This window comes from Copadichromis virginalis, linkage group LG4 (genome assembly GCF_057382275.1).
Source record: "Copadichromis virginalis isolate Kocher_CV1m ecotype Utaka linkage group LG4, C_Virginalis_male_GT1.1, whole genome shotgun sequence".
Taxonomy (NCBI): domain Eukaryota; kingdom Metazoa; phylum Chordata; class Actinopteri; order Cichliformes; family Cichlidae; genus Copadichromis; species Copadichromis virginalis.
The window spans coordinates 11,608,706-11,624,482 of NC_140621.1; the positions used below are offsets into that span (position 1 = coordinate 11,608,706).

Genomic DNA, 15,777 nt, shown 5'->3' on the forward strand with positions numbered 1-15,777 from the left:
TAGTGGGTGGCACCACAGTGAAACTGCTCTCTGCAAAGCTAAGACAGCTTTTCTAATCCAAAGAAGAGTATGACAAGATGTCTACTGATGCAGCGATCAGCCACAACATTACAACCACCTGCCTAATATTGCATTTATCTGCCCTGTGCCGCCGAAGCAGCTCTGATTCACCGAGACATGCATATACATGTAGCTCAACATCTTGAGCTCTCTGGAGATGTTCCTGAAAGGTTTAGCAGTGTGGTAGGGTGTACTATCCTGCTAGGAGGTTGCTGCCATTGGGGAGTGCCATTTAAGACAAATAGATTATTGATCTTATTCCTTCATCAGTTTTAATGTAGCTGATCGGTGTGAAACTGCCTTGGTGAAACTCCTTTCAGGTGATGCAAAGCTATCCAGTGTGTAAAATCAGCTTTTAAAAGAACCTGTTACTAGTAGAGAAATTCTTCTCCGCTCGCTCCCGTCCCATCTTCACTCACAAAAAAGCCTTCCAGCTAGCAGAGATTCGGCATCTTGCTCAAGGACACCTCTGCAGGTCAGACAGTCATCACAGTTCCTACTGTGCAAACCTTCTGCTCTCCTTAAATTGCTCATCAGCGGTGAAATCCAGTGCACATCATTAGAGATCTTTGATACAGGCATAAAAAACAGGCGGCAACAATCTGTTTCCTAATTACTGTAATTAGAAGGTGTTTTATCTTTTTTAATAGGGATACAACAAGTAAAGTGTAATTGTTCTGTTTGTTTAACACCTTAACTGCTTGCAATTACACAGAGGGTAAAAAACAAAAAAAATCGTCAGAACATTTGCATCTGAAATGCCGTCGTATGATACAAACCCAACACTTGAACCAACTTTTCAAAAAGCTCTCTGATGCACCAACAGCTTACTTATGAATATTCATTGATGCAAATATATCCACATGGTGGGTAGACTACGGGGAGCGGGTGTAAGAGATGATCTGACTCTAGCTCAGGTCAGGAGACCTCCTGAGCCTCTCTTCGCCTGTCGCCATGGCTACCAGGAGGACTCCATTTGCAGTGGCGTAGTCAATCGCTCCAGTACCTTCAATTAGCAACCCATTATCATTCATGAGTTTGTTTGTGCAAAGCTGTAAGATGGAATTCCAGTTAGTCCTTCCTCCCTGCACTCGCCTGCTGATACAGGGGTAGCAGAGGTGGCAGCGCCACAGCGGCACCCCCCTGCGCCGCGTTCCACTGAGCTAATTTCCACTCCGCCGAGGCCTGGCTCATGCCCATATCTCCCTAAGACGATGTCAGTTGTACTTGCAAGACACGCAAAGGTCATAAATTAGCAATAAAGTCCCTTTGAATGAGAGATACTGTTCAGCTTCAACCTGATGGTACTCCAAAGAGAAGCTTTTAAGACTCACTCTTCTGCATATAAATGTATTCATAGAGTTGGGTTTGCTCTGTTTCTGACAGTAAAGCACGGCCATTGTCCCCAGTCTTTGCCGCTATTCTTTGTACATCTTCCAGCTAAAAACCAGGAGCTACTTTCCCTGCAGAGCTGATTTGAATTGCGTGGCCTGGGCTGAATGCTCTCGCTTCTCTTTAATGGAAGCATCCAACTCAACAGCTACTAACCTCACTTGATGCGGCACAGCTAAAAGAGTGGCATCATACAATAAACAAGGCCCACTGGCCTAGTAGTCCTCCTGGCTGTTTCTGTGATATAATAGCGTTGACCCCAGCGGCGCCGGAGCCTCCATATTGAGTTTTTATGTTTATGCAACCAGTAAGCTCCTCAACTATTTCACAATGCTGTCACAGTCTTCAGTGGCTGCGCGTGGCCGTGGCTTTTGCTGTGTGGACACTCTCAATTTCTGGTGGAAAATTGAGTCGCATCCAACAAGAGGCAAAGTGAGAGCGAGAAGCAGACCGAATGAGACAAAGAGACGGAGAGGAGTCAGAGGGGGAGAGCAAATGAGCCCTGTATATTTTATTCAGTGGCAGCAGAGTACAATTCATAATCAGGGCCGACTGATTCACAGTTTTAATTAAAAAGTAGCCTTATAGTGCCGGTGGTAACATTTTGATTTATGGAGACCCGACCACAGGCTCCCATCCACCAGGGGAGAGCGAGTTCAAGAGGAAGAGGAGAGGAGAGGAGGGAGTGCTAACACTCATGAGGAGGTGAAGTGTCTCATTTCTCACAGCAAGGTGGATGGCACTGTGGGCACATAACTCAGTACAAGTGTGACAGAGTGCAGGTGCATGACAAGCTATACAGGTCTGTCTCTGCGCATGCGAGGCTCATCGATATATTGATACAGCTAATATTAGCGCCAGATTTGCAATTCCATGACAGCATCACATCCTTTTTGTTTTGACTGTCAAAGAAACAGTTACATGTAGTTTATGCTGACTCAGACTTTTCACAAGTGCACGGCCATGTCGGTCTTTAGGAGCTCAGAGTTTAGACGCATAGGGCGATGCTGCAACAACTTTTCTGACAGGAATTTTCCTAAAAACTCCTTAAACTTCCCCTTCCTTCTTGTTTAAACTTCTTGAATGGTGACGTCACATTTGGTGCATGATACAACCAACGCCCATGAAACAGGCTGCGGAAATAAACCGCTGTGGACGGCTGGATCTCTTGAGTGGGGTTTTGGGGCCTGTAGGTGTCTGTAATCCATAGCCAAGGGTTCTGCAAAATAATTTATAATTTAAGTATATAATTGAATTATTTACTATTATAAATTATAAAATTGTGCTGGAATATGTTGGTGCAGATAAACAAAACAAGAACTCCTGAGTCCCTCGCCACCGCCCCCATTATCTTTGGGACAACAGAAACTCTGATATGATTGTACCACATCCGAAGTATTTGGTTGTGGAAAAGGTTGTAATTTGCAACAAATGAAAAATATAATGGTTCTATAACCATGTTCAAGGGATTCACTCATTTCCCAACATTTTGGACCAGCGGACATCCCAGGAATCCACTGCATGGATAAATTCATCAATCCATCCATCTTCCACTTACCCAGTTCAGCGTTGCAGAGGATGTACAGCCTATCCCAGCAGTCTTAGGGCATAAGAGAGGTAGACTAAAGGTATCCACCGACTTCACATCACTAATGCCTATGTAGCAGTGATTGCTGTAAGTCAAAGAATTTCACTGGCAATCCCTCATCTCTTGTTGTCACTTCGCTGTTAATCTCTTCCTGTGTGTCTAACCCCCTTTAGAGTGCAAATGGTAAAAAGCCTATGCTTGATCAACTCTGTCAGGATTATGAGGGGGGAAACTTAGAAAACTTACTTTACTATAAGTGATCTCTAGCTACAAAAAGTTTGGAAACTAAACAGCTAATCAAATGGAGCTTATTTTTACTAACATTTAGGAGTGGGTTCAGGAGAAGAGAATACAAGAGATGGAAAAACCCTGATTAGCCAGAAAACCACTTCATATACCAATGAAAAAGCACTGTGCGCTTTTAGGCTTCTGAACTTTAAGTGAACATCAGAAACATAATGAACTACGTGCATTGTTTGGGGCAGAAAGGGGACTAAAAGGTTCTCATTTTATGTACAAAAAACAGCCAAAGCAGAAACACTCGCATGCTTCTATCACAGTTAAACCTTTCATTTCACCATAACGTTCCTGCTTTCAAATATTAGCATCAGCATCGGACTTAAAGACTGCAGCGTCAGTCCGAGTCCAGCTCGTACGTTAACAGTTACCCTTCATGATTCATGCCTTTGACCTGACACAGAAAACTTTAAGAAAAAAAAAGAATAGCATAAATGAGTATCAGAAGATAGATAGGAGATGGTATAGATATTGGCTGCAGAACAAAAAAGCCTTTTGGAAAACAGCCAGCACTGCAAATTTAAGCAGGGCTGATGGAATTTGCTTTGGTCTGACAGTAATGTTACGTTTATGTCAGGCCCTCCATTTAAATCACCACATAACAGAATCCCTCGATACAGACAGATTTTAATTAAAAAAAAAAAAAAGAGAGAGAGAAAGGAGAGATAAATGCAGAGACAGCATGACAGAAAAGAGAGAGAGAGAGAGAGATGGAGCATTAGATGAGAAAAATGATGCGGAGAGAGCAGAGGAGTTCTGAAGTGAGATAGAACAGTGAGTGACAGAAAAGGGGAAAGAAAGCGATTACATGAGTGAGATAAGTGGAAAGTAAGAACTCATTCTGCAGTGAAGTGAAAACAGAAAAGCACAGTTATTCCTGCATTTTATATTTTTTTCTGTCCCAGTGCCTAAATGTTCTAGGGCTTCACCGTATGCATGTGTTGTTGCTTCCTTCTGTGCCTCTCTGTTCTTTTGTCACTCTTGCTGATTGACTGTTTTAAAGTTCTGGCTCACATCCAAACACCACAGTGAAAGTGCACACACACACACACACGCACACACACACAAAAAAAAGCACTATCATGAGCATTGACCCAACTCACACAGGTAAACGCAAGCACACCCAAGATGGCTGCATCACTTTAAACGATGCATATGCATACTTTGAAATAATCCATTTATATGCAGGCTCTCTGTTAAGTAATGAACATAAAAATGCTGCCACTCAAATGAGACTGTTCGAGCGTGCACACAGGCCTACTCCCTCTTAAATTACACAACTGACCTTTTTCAGCAAAAAAAAAAATACAAGAAAGAAAGAAAAAGACAAGTAGATGCCAATTCTGTTAAAATACAGACCTGTTATTTGTTTGATTATAACTAGCAATTATAAAAGCATCTCACTCTTGTCATTATACGAGTTAATACATGACGCACGCTTTTAAGTGAAAGAAAAACATTGTGAATCGTGAGGGCTCGGCAAAAAGTCACTTCTTAAAGTTAGAGCGCTTAAAAATTTAGCCGCTAGATGTCAGTTAAGTTGTAGTTTGCAGCCAGCCGAGTTCTGCTTTCTCACCCCTGGCAATCCTAGCTATCGTGGCTGTTGTAGGAAACATGTTTTAGTCACCCAAGAGAGCTCAAAAACATTACATTTAGACTTAAACCCATAACAGCTGCAGCTGGGCAATGTGTTTCTACTGTTTGGACTGGATCCCCCCAAGAATTTTTCCCTATTTGTGGAAGGCTGTCAATCCACTGTTTACCTCAGCAGTCAATGGCGGGTGAGAAGCATTTACTTCTTTAAGAGGCTGTAAAACTTTCTGAAAGGAGTCCGACACACAAAGAGTCAAAAAAGTTCACTTCCAACCAATGATAGCAATACTGTAGTGAGTTGTTGAGGCCATCCTGAACTTTTATGTCACTAAGACTATTGTTTTTGCCGGTGTTAGCATCACTTAGCCACTGTTAACTTCTCTTAGCTGCTGCTAGCTAGCATTATTGACACTGTGTTTGAAGCTGATGTAAAAAAGTTGATTGCTGGACACTTAGCAAATAAACTCTCACGCGTGTTAATGTACTCAAGCTGTTTATCAGAGGGAAAGTATGATTTTTAGGAGACAAACCTAACATTAGCTGGTATAGGATTTGCTCGTAACTAGCTTGTTCTAATTTAGTCAGATAGCTGTCAGCTGTCCAGAGACAGGGCCACATCTCTATTGACAGTCATTGCAATAATATATGCAATAATAAATACGCATGTTTATGCACGATCTCTTGGAGATGAGGCTTGAAGTGAGGAGGAAAAGGATGATGTTTTATTAAAACACCAGTGGCGTTGTCCCTTTCCTCCACAAAATGGTGACCACTCGCATGTGTTTTTATCGGAAATATTTTAAGATTACGAGAACCCATTAATTTGTTGGAATACACAGCTACACACTAATCTATATAATGAAAACAATAATCTTTTTTTCTATATAAAATCCCATCAAAATGACTGACTGCCCTTTCAGACGTTTCACTTCTCTCTGCACACATGCGCAGAACTGTAAATCTCGATTGTTTCTGAACTATTTTAGGTCACCCCGAGGGTTTCCTTTCTTCATAATAGATGTCAGACACTTGAGCAGCAGTTACAGATAATGTCAGACAGCAATTCTGTCGTGACAGATATTAGAGCTCCAGCAGACTTCTGTCACACTCAAACTCACCACTTAGCAGCAAGAAAGTGCTACTTTCTTGTAGTATAGCAAACATATCATTAATATGTAGAATTACATAGAGTGCTTGCCCATGTGGGAGGGAACCTGTCAGTCATCAAGCCACCTCTATATCTGTAACCGATATCAGACCCAAACATGGTTACATTGTATGAGAGCCCTATAAGAAAAAAGAAGCCTGAATGTTGCATTGAGTTCGTCGTTTGAGTATTAATATGTATTCTATGGATCTCCTGGCCTGAGACACTTTAAAGAGTCTCTGCCCTCTACTGATTTTTATAGTACTATTAAATATATATGTGTATGTAATACATCTGGAACATAAGTTTCTGCTGGTCAGCTACTATTTTTTTTTATGGTTTTTAATAGATCTGTAATGAAAGAGAACATGTTTTAAAATCTTAGGTAGAAGAACTTAAACCTACTCACAGGTATTCTTTCACACGTACACATTTTAATGGAGGTACCATCAAGGTCTGGCTGTGCTAGCGTGTTCTAATTGTCTCATCTTTCGAAGTGGCACATTTTTGGGCCGAGGTTTAATTTCACACCCAATCCACCTCTAATGCTGCTGTTATTTACACCCTGTCCCATCAACACTGCGCACACATGCAAACGCACTTACACCCTCCACTTACACCTCTAAACATATTCCTGTCCCCTCCCCATCACCCATCTCTACCTGTCGCTGTCATTTCGATCTTTCTGTGCCCCCTCATCTTTCCCTTAATGTCCCATCACCCAACAACAGCCCATCTCTGCTAATGGTAAGTTAATTGGCAGTCTGTTGTCATGCATTACTAACAGCATTAGAAATAAAAGACACACACACACTTGTCATTCTGCCTGTGAACATGAATAGAACAAGATCAACCACAATATGATTTTATTTATTTCAAAACATCTGTCCTTAAAACAACATCTGGATTTGCCTTAAAATTAATTTTGACAGTCTACTGACTTCTAGCACTATGCTCAAGTGTCACTCTCTTGTGCATAACACTTAATGGTGCTAACTCACCACCTACAGATCTTCAGCATGGACGTCCATCCGTTCATACATCCATCCTTTAATGAGCCCGGAGCAGCTAGCCTGCTAACAAAAACTAGTCGGCTATCAGACATCATCTCTATTCTTGCTTCCCATCACTGGCTTCGGGTGAAATTCAGAATTCATTTTATTAATAACATCTAAAGCCCCACATGGCCCTATTCATGTCTTCATCACTTAGATTGGACTATTGCAATTCTCTTTACCTGGGCCTCCAACTCTCCCTCCTTCAGCGCTTGCAATTAGTCCAAAATGCTGCAGCACGCCTCCTAACCAGCACTAGAAGGCATGATCACATCACCCCTGTCCTTGCTAACTTACACTGGCTTCCCGTCAAATATCGCATTGATTTTAAAATCCTTTTGCTCACTTCTAAAATTTTAAATAACTTGGCCCTTAGCTACTTAACTGATCTCCTTGACCTATATAACCCAAAAAGAGCACTAAGATCCTCCAGGCAACTGCTCCTAATGCAACCGAGATCTCGTTTAAAAGCCAGAGGTGACCGTTCCTTTGCTATTGCCACTTATAGACTCTGGAATAATTTCTTGGAATCTATTCAATCATTCAAATCGTACTTAAACTTAGCTCAAAAACTTAGCTTTTGAAGCAAATTAGTTTGACTTTCACTCGGCCTGCACTACACCATGTAATTGTAATTTTTAATTGCAATTGTACTATTTGTTTCTTGTTCTGCCCGCTTTGCAATATTATTGTGAAGCACTTTGATGTACACTAGTCTTTTAAAATGTGCTACAGAAATAAACTTTGATTTGATTTGATGGCCATGCTCTTGTGTATATAGCACAGCTACAGAGAATTTATAACAGCAGTCAGCCTCTCTGATCATCTTTAATGGTTTCACACTCTTATTTTAAACCCAGAGGTAACCACGCTTTGAGGTTATGGCACGTAGTTTATTCACTCCAACAATATTAGATCCACTTTAAAGAACACTGGCTAAGAGCAGCTAACAGAGGCTAACAGCAGCAAAAACAGCAGCGCTTACCGACAGAAAACTTCAGGATTTTCTCAACAACTCACCTCAGCTTCTGTCATCTGACAGATGTGAGCGTCACTGATTTATCAACTTTTATCGGACTCCTTTCACAAAGTTCTCTATCCCTATCCAGAGTAAATAGACACAAACATATTACAGCTGAGGTAAACAGCAGACTGACAGGCTACACTTTACCATTTACTCACTACAGATGGAAGGCAGTCCGATTTGTTTGCCTTACCGTAGCTACAATTGCACATTTGAATTGAGAGAGATAAGGAAACAGAATTCATATGACTGCAGTTTGCAAAAAACTGATATCTAGTTTTGAGATTTTACACACGTTACCTTTAAAGGCCCCAACTTCAAATCACAAATACTAAAAAACAGTATTGTTCTCCATAGATAAAATAATTCAGGGGGTCAAAATGTCCAAAATTTGTTTGTACACCTTTGCATTTACTGGTGAGATAATGACTGAAATCTCTCCTGGTCCTTTCCCTGACATTCAACCCCAGCATTGGACCATAACTCCAGTGCCAGCTCAGACCTGTGATTTATTACTAAACATCACTTTTATCCAGTCATCCACAGCGCAGTAACGCGTCTCTTTATCCCACTGTGTTCTCTTGTGTAGGTGTGAGTGCTGGTTTTTGTTTGGCTTGTCTTTATGTAAATCCCTCTTCATTAAGTCCATTTCTTGCAGTTCTGTCACAAAAACTGGCTCCTGTGCTGCACATTTGTTTTTTGTGCATTTTCGACAGTTCATTTACACTGGTGCTCTGACATCTTCCAACTACCCTTTACAACTTTCCTTTTAACCCCCTTTGTTTCTACTTGTTTAAGACCCAGCTGAGAACAGCCAAACTTTATGTTGGATTTCCTTCTTGAAAGAAGTCTGTATCGTTTCAAGTAACAGCTCTCAATCAGCCAAATCCAACAGTTTGTTACGGTTTGCAAACACTTTAACTATAGACCTTTTGTCACAAACCTGGAAACAAAATAATTTTGTGCTGTATTTGTGTTTTATTTATTGCTACAAATTAAAAAAGCCTAACAACCTCCAAATGCAGTGATTAGATGACAAACAGTTCAATCCAATTAAACACCAAGCTGTGTGACAGTGCCTTTTAGCAATATTGAACATGCAACATGTTTAAATGGATATTTAGATCAAATGAGAGTGCAACTGAAAAATTTCTATAGATCAACTTGTATTTTTTTTTGCACTGCCTTCTCTGTGGCATGATCGGCAATTAATCAATCGGCTCTCTTGTGCAAAGAAATACTGGCCACGTTTTTTACAACTCAACAATCCTACATGGACACTTACATCGTTATCAGTAGCTCTGAAACTCTGGTCCCGGCTTTCACAAATCGATGTGAGATGCAAACAGGAACAATCGACTAAACACACAGAAGGAGTTAAATGGCTGCATGAGAGCTGCACCGTCTTCAGGTCCATTCAGTTTAATCAGCCAGACTTTGACAAAACTATTATCTTTGTATTCTGTAAAATAGCGCACATCGCAATCGCCTCTCTCACACGCTTCCTTTTGTCTGTGCGCCTGGTTGGAAGCACTACAGCATCTGGTTGTTCTATATGACACAGATTGCCCCTCTCCACACTTCCCCCTCCCTTGCTCTGCATCCTGGTTGCCACACATCATGGGTTTTGACAGTATGTGGATGATGTCCCTGAGGGAGGCATTAGCTCCCTATCGGGTCTTTTTCTGCTAAACTCCTACTGGGTATTTTTCTTTAAACACAACCCAATCAATAACTTTTAATATTACCTTCTGGCAAACACAGTCAGGGCGAAAAAAGCTGCAGGTGGCTTTGTGGCTGAGGCTGAGAGCCTCGGAGGCGAGAGGCAGAGTAGAAAATGCTGTGGAGTTTGCTTTGCTTTAGTGAGCCCACTGAAGCGCGGTGAGCATTACCGATGACATTTCAACAGCAGCGGGGCTGCGAGACAGCGCCGTGCATTCGGGTTCAACTTGCAGAAGCGAGTGCATTCAGGTATGGTTGAGGGTCACTGCCCGTGCTTGACCATTTCATCTTTGCAACATCACAAACAGGCTTTTAGAGGTTTTTGTGTGTATGTTTGTGTGTGTGTATGTGTTTGTGCACAGCTTAGACGATGATGATGATGCACCTCCATCCAGTCTCATGGCAGGGGGGCACTACTTTCTCTTGCATTGGGGGAAGTAATCTCTTTTCTGGTATACACTGATTTATTGTCTGGCACAGCTTTGATAATGGGAAATAAAAACAGTGCTTAGTGGAGCTGGGAGAAAGAAAAAGAAGTTTAAATAGCGTTACTTAGTTGCAGCTCCTGCACAACAGCACATTAATCAGATCTCTTAGTATCGGATTAATCACACACTAGGACATAGGTGTTATTATTCCAAATTAAAGCAGGATCCTAGTGGCTGCCTTTAAATCAGGGATGACACCAAGTTGGATAAAGTCATGTAAAACCCAGATTCAGTCATTACATGTTCTAAGAGCAAACAGGTTTTTTTCCCCTTTCATTTTAAACCCCGGAAATATATGAATTTCCCTGTCTCACTGGTCTGTCAATCTGCAGCATACAAATGATTGTGCGTTTCATCTTTCAGCTGCAACACCCACATGTCACTCCTCAAAGCACGAGCACAAGCGCTTCCTGTCTATCGTGGCTGCATAAAGATGCTGACCTGTGGCATTCACACGCCGAAACAAATAAGTCACACGCTCCTACAACACAACCTCTAGGTGAAACAACAAGTCAGCTGAAAACGGAGCGCACAGCTGCTCTTATAGAGCGCTGGTCACATACCTGTTCAAGCTTACAGTTAAAACTTGAGGAAACGTGGACACATTTGCACATGTGGGCAGCAGGAAAGACAGGATTACAGCATAATATTAATATTAATACAAATATTCACAGACAATTGTAAAATTTAGGGAAAAAGACAGTGAATTGTTTGATATCAAAATGATCTGCCTGCACCTGTGTTTACAAAACAACACACTTTTGTAAACCACTCATAACACTAACCACACCTATGAGCGCTATTTGGGGATTGTGCTGACACACTATTTTTCAGCATTTAGTAAATGTGGCCCTCACTGTCTTGTTCACTATTTATACTTAAAACACACTAAGGTGTCACTTTTGTTTTAAGCCTCTTTTTTTTTTTACTAGCCAAATTATGTAGGAATGACCTTGCTAACCATACTAGCTAGCTAGCATTAGCATTACTTGGACCTTTAAAACGGTAGTCAACAAACGAATGGACCAGAAATTTAGTAGCCTAGTCAGTATTAACACCAGGAGAATTACACAATTTGTATCCTATGTGCTTAGGCATAAACTTTTGTGCTAAAAAGTATTTTCTGCTTCTTTAGCATGTAGCTTTTGGCTTGTACTGTTGTGCTAAACAGGTTTGCTTTGCCAAAGAAACCAGAAAAGTCATTTTAAATCACTGACATGGTAATGGAAGACCATTCTTTGAAATGTCGAGATTTTATTCTGTTAACAGGACACAGACTGAAATGTTAGGATATTTCCAAGTAGCCTTAATTTAAATTAGCTTAAGCATGTATAAAGTGCTAACCATTGCAAACATTTTAGCCAAAGCAATTTTAGCTAGCTAAAAAAAAGCTAATTTACATTTCAGGTAAGCAAGATGCTACTTACAAAACTACAATTAAAAAAAAAAAAACAAAAAAAAAAAAACATTGTCACATTTTCAGAATTTTGGTATCAAAAGCTATCCGGTTGTTCAGTCTGACGTCACTAGCCGTGTCTGGGTCTAAACTCCGCTGCAGGTCCATATATCAAACGATCACTATGGCATTACTGAGAGTTGAAAAACTGTCTAAAGTCTTTCATCTTTAATAAAATGATCAGCGTTCTGCTCTACCAGGTGTAAAAATTGAGTTTAACATCCAGGCATCCATGAAAATGGAATTTATGACATTTAACGGAGTTAGAAGTTAGCAGGAAGTTAGCTCGCTAGCTTCTATCTAAATACAATAAATCATGTCCTGACTGCGGGGTTTTGGAAACAAATTAAAACGTACAGCTCTGTTATCACTTCCAAGACAGAAAACTAAACAGCAGTGACGTTTGTAGGGTTACTGAAGTTTGGCTAGCTGGTATATAATGATGTGCTACGTGACCGCTAGCGACACAGCTATGTTAGCATAATATAAACAAGCTAACTTTTTTTCCACTCGATAAAAGTTACCGTGAGTGTTGTCGGTGGTCAGGAACAAATGTAATCGCATGGCAGGATGCTGTAAAAGGACCAAACTTCAGCCAGGAGAACAACTGAGATAATCCATCCACAATACGAGGTTAGTCATTCATATACTGCTGCATGGGCTGGGCTGTAGTTACATCCTAAGGTTTTAAAAACTGAGCTTAAATAAATGATTAGTGGTAATAAAAGCCGAGGGAGGTCAACAGGGATCACCGACTGTTTTAGGAGCTTTTTGAGATCAAATAGAAGAAAATACATAACATTAAACATGTTAACAACACAAAAGCCATATTAAACGCAGACTACTTTAGACCCGCAAGTAGGATTCGTCGCGTCATCACTGAACAACCGGATTGTAAGGTTCTGGTCACATTTCCATTCATCTTCTATGTACAGTCTTTTATGTTCCCTGCTTTCTTTAAAGGAAACAAACTCTAACAAGTACAAAATAATGAATTAACACACTGGATGACATTAAAGAAAATAAATGAAGGAGCATGAAAACAATGTCAATCCTACTGATTTGGCCTGAATTAGCTGGGAGTCATAGCCAAATCACCTGAGCCATTTCAAGTAAGATAGACTTTTATTTTAGTCTATAAAAATCAGGAATCTGCCCATGCCCACACAAATCACAGGACGACATCATCAGATTGTTAGCTTTTCACACTTAGCAGCCTGAATTACTTAATTTGCAGGCATTTAAAACAGAAAAAGCAGCTGTGCTATATGTTGACACTGAAAACCATGTAAACAATTAATCATTTGTCACAGATTCAAATCTTGAACATCGACTAACAGTTTCAGCACTTGTTCAGTCCAAAAAATTGGAGCACAAACACTGACAGCACCTGAAGCCTCCCCACAGCAGCATCTGAGGACGTGCCAGAAAATAACAGATGCCACCAAAGCAAATGTTGGATGTGCAGCAGCTAATGACTGGATCCGCAGGCCGTTTTCCAGGTGACTTATGCTACCGCTCCACCGCTGGAGACAAGGATGAGTGAAGCCGCATTGATCTGCTGGTTCTCAAAGCAATCGATTCCACCGCATGGATCTTTGCCGTGTTTTAAGGTCAAGCATGTATGTGATCTTGCGGTCAAATTTTAATTAATGCTAATATATGTAGCATCGCATTACTCTGAGACAGCTAAACACCTGAGACATTTATCCTGCATGACTGAGTTTCTGTAGCTTCCAAGTTTACTCGACTGCAAGCGGACTGAGCATCAGTGACGCTTTAAACTAACAATGTGACCGGCATTCATTACAAAGGGAAACGTGCCAGTGCGAGCTGTTGATGCAATGAGATGCCCACACGCACTGCTGTGTAATTTCACACGAGGTGAAAAAACAAAATAGACAGCGGCACAGGCGCAAAAAAATTTTAAAAAGCTGCGCTCTTTTCTACCTTCTACTCCACATCCCCAGAAACAACTACCAAAACACTTCCCCTCTTCTCTTCCTCCTATTGTCTCTTATTATGAGAGCTTCTCTTTATCAGAAGCTTCCTGACTCTTGAATTTCTTCCAATTTAGAAAAGACACAGAGAGAGGTTGAAAAAAAATTATATCAGTAAAAATAAGGTGATCGCAATAATGGCCTGTTCAGCAAAAGACTGTAATACCAGGATTACAGGAGAAAGACAACGTTTATCTTACTGTTACACCTCAACGCCGAAATCTACCTTTAACTGCACTCCGTACATTAGCAGAGAGAGAAGAAGGCTGACCCTAAAAATGTTCAAATTGCATTTAACACGTCAAAGACTGCGGCTTTCATTTAAGACTGGTGACGTGGGCTCTTTGAGTCTAAATAAAAAGTCTCTTGTTAAATGGATTTGACTGAAAAAATGATTGAAAAGCTATGCAGCACTTAATTAGCGGCGCTGAACGGCGCCGATATAACGAGGGGCCAGAATCCCATTTAGGTTAGGTACACAAAGGTTGGAGATAAAGCTTTTAAAAAACTCATGAGACATTATTATTCTAATATGTCCTCATTTAGGCCATTATTCCACCCAGAGCCTTTTTTTCTAAACAGTTTATGTAAGAGCAGGAAGCACGCTCGAATAATAAGCCCAGCAGACTAATAATCTGCCAGTGTACGTGTGAATGCTATATTTTTTTTTAATCAGAAACAGCGGCGCGTTGTTGTTAATTAGATGCATCATCGCTGTTAATATATCTGTGTGGCATTAGCCGAAGCAGATAAGCGACTTGATGCTTGAAGGGCCGAGGCTAAAGCTAAAGCTCTTTGTTACAAAGCCACGCCGTTGCTCTGCTGCTGGCTAAAAGGCAGCAGGTTAAAGGTGTAGAGGAGTGCCTGTGTAATGGTGCTGTTTGTAGTGTGCTCACACAGTCCACACACTCCATCCCACCACAAAACGAGGAGACTAAATTTGCACCAAGGCTCAGTCTCCTAACGTCACCGCTGATTAACAGTGCATGAGATGAGAGAGACGAAAAAGAAATAGAGAAGAAAAAAGTTACTGAGGAGTAATGGATGAGAAAATGTTGAAATCTACTGATATGATGATGACCTCTCATTGCCCCTGGTGGTAAAAACATTTGCTCTGTGTAATCTGGTCCTGGGTGAGAGTGGGAACGACGTCTTCTTTCATCTTTCTCTCTGTCGTCCACAAACATGCAGCGCGTGAAAACATGAGAACAGCTGACACACACACAAACGACAAAAACCAAAAAAACGAATTTAACAAAACCTTTAATTGCCTGATCAATGCCTGTGGAGTGTAAACGTGGCCGATAGTCGATCGAGGTGGGCGGGGTCGGGTTGAACGACCACGTGCTGACGCGTGCCATTGATCAAAGTGCACACTGTGCTAAAAACCAAGGATTAAACCATTCATCTGCAAGCTCCACCTTGAACCATTATCCTGACCCGCAAGCAAACCTGGCATAAGATACGAAGCAATAAAAAAACACACACTACAGAAGTTTAAGAACATCCATCATTGAGCGTTAGGAGAGGCACACACAGCCGAGATAAGATGGTTTGTTTCAGCGGTTCTCTACGGGGACAACACGAGAAAACTAAGAAGAGCTCCACCTGTAAAGAGGCCCCATGCATCAATATTGTCTTACTTTGTGTTTTGCCAGCCAAAGTCTCATCCCAGCGTCTCAGAAGTAGCATGATGGTGCGGCCTGGGACTCCTCTCTCCCTCTCATAGCCTCAGACTGAGGGAGGCCGAACTAAAGTCAACATGAGAGAAAAGACAATATGATTATTGAATGTGAGTGGCTGCTGTTAAAAAACTAATTTTGAGCTCTTTTTCCTGACTGTACATAAACAGTGCTGCATTCTGGGTTATCACAACTTGTCCCTGAGGGTGATGACAGTCTCCCCCTCAAGGGTTTCCCGTGATTTTGCCTCTCATAACAGGCCGTGATGATGCA

General features: G+C 41.2%; 1 protein-coding gene across 2 annotated transcripts in view; it reads right to left on the minus strand.

The window, feature by feature from the left end:
• Positions 1 to 15,777, minus strand: part of grin2ba (glutamate receptor, ionotropic, N-methyl D-aspartate 2B, genome duplicate a) — a 143,700-nt gene that overhangs the window by 116,515 nt on the left and 11,408 nt on the right. For both annotated transcript variants that reach the window (XM_085453546.1, XM_085453547.1), the window contains one exon: positions 15,466 to 15,573. In XM_085453546.1, coding sequence (XP_085309672.1) covers positions 15,466 to 15,492 — 27 coding nt within the window. In that variant the 5' untranslated portion in view covers positions 15,493 to 15,573. The remainder of the gene's footprint in view (positions 1 to 15,465; positions 15,574 to 15,777) is intronic.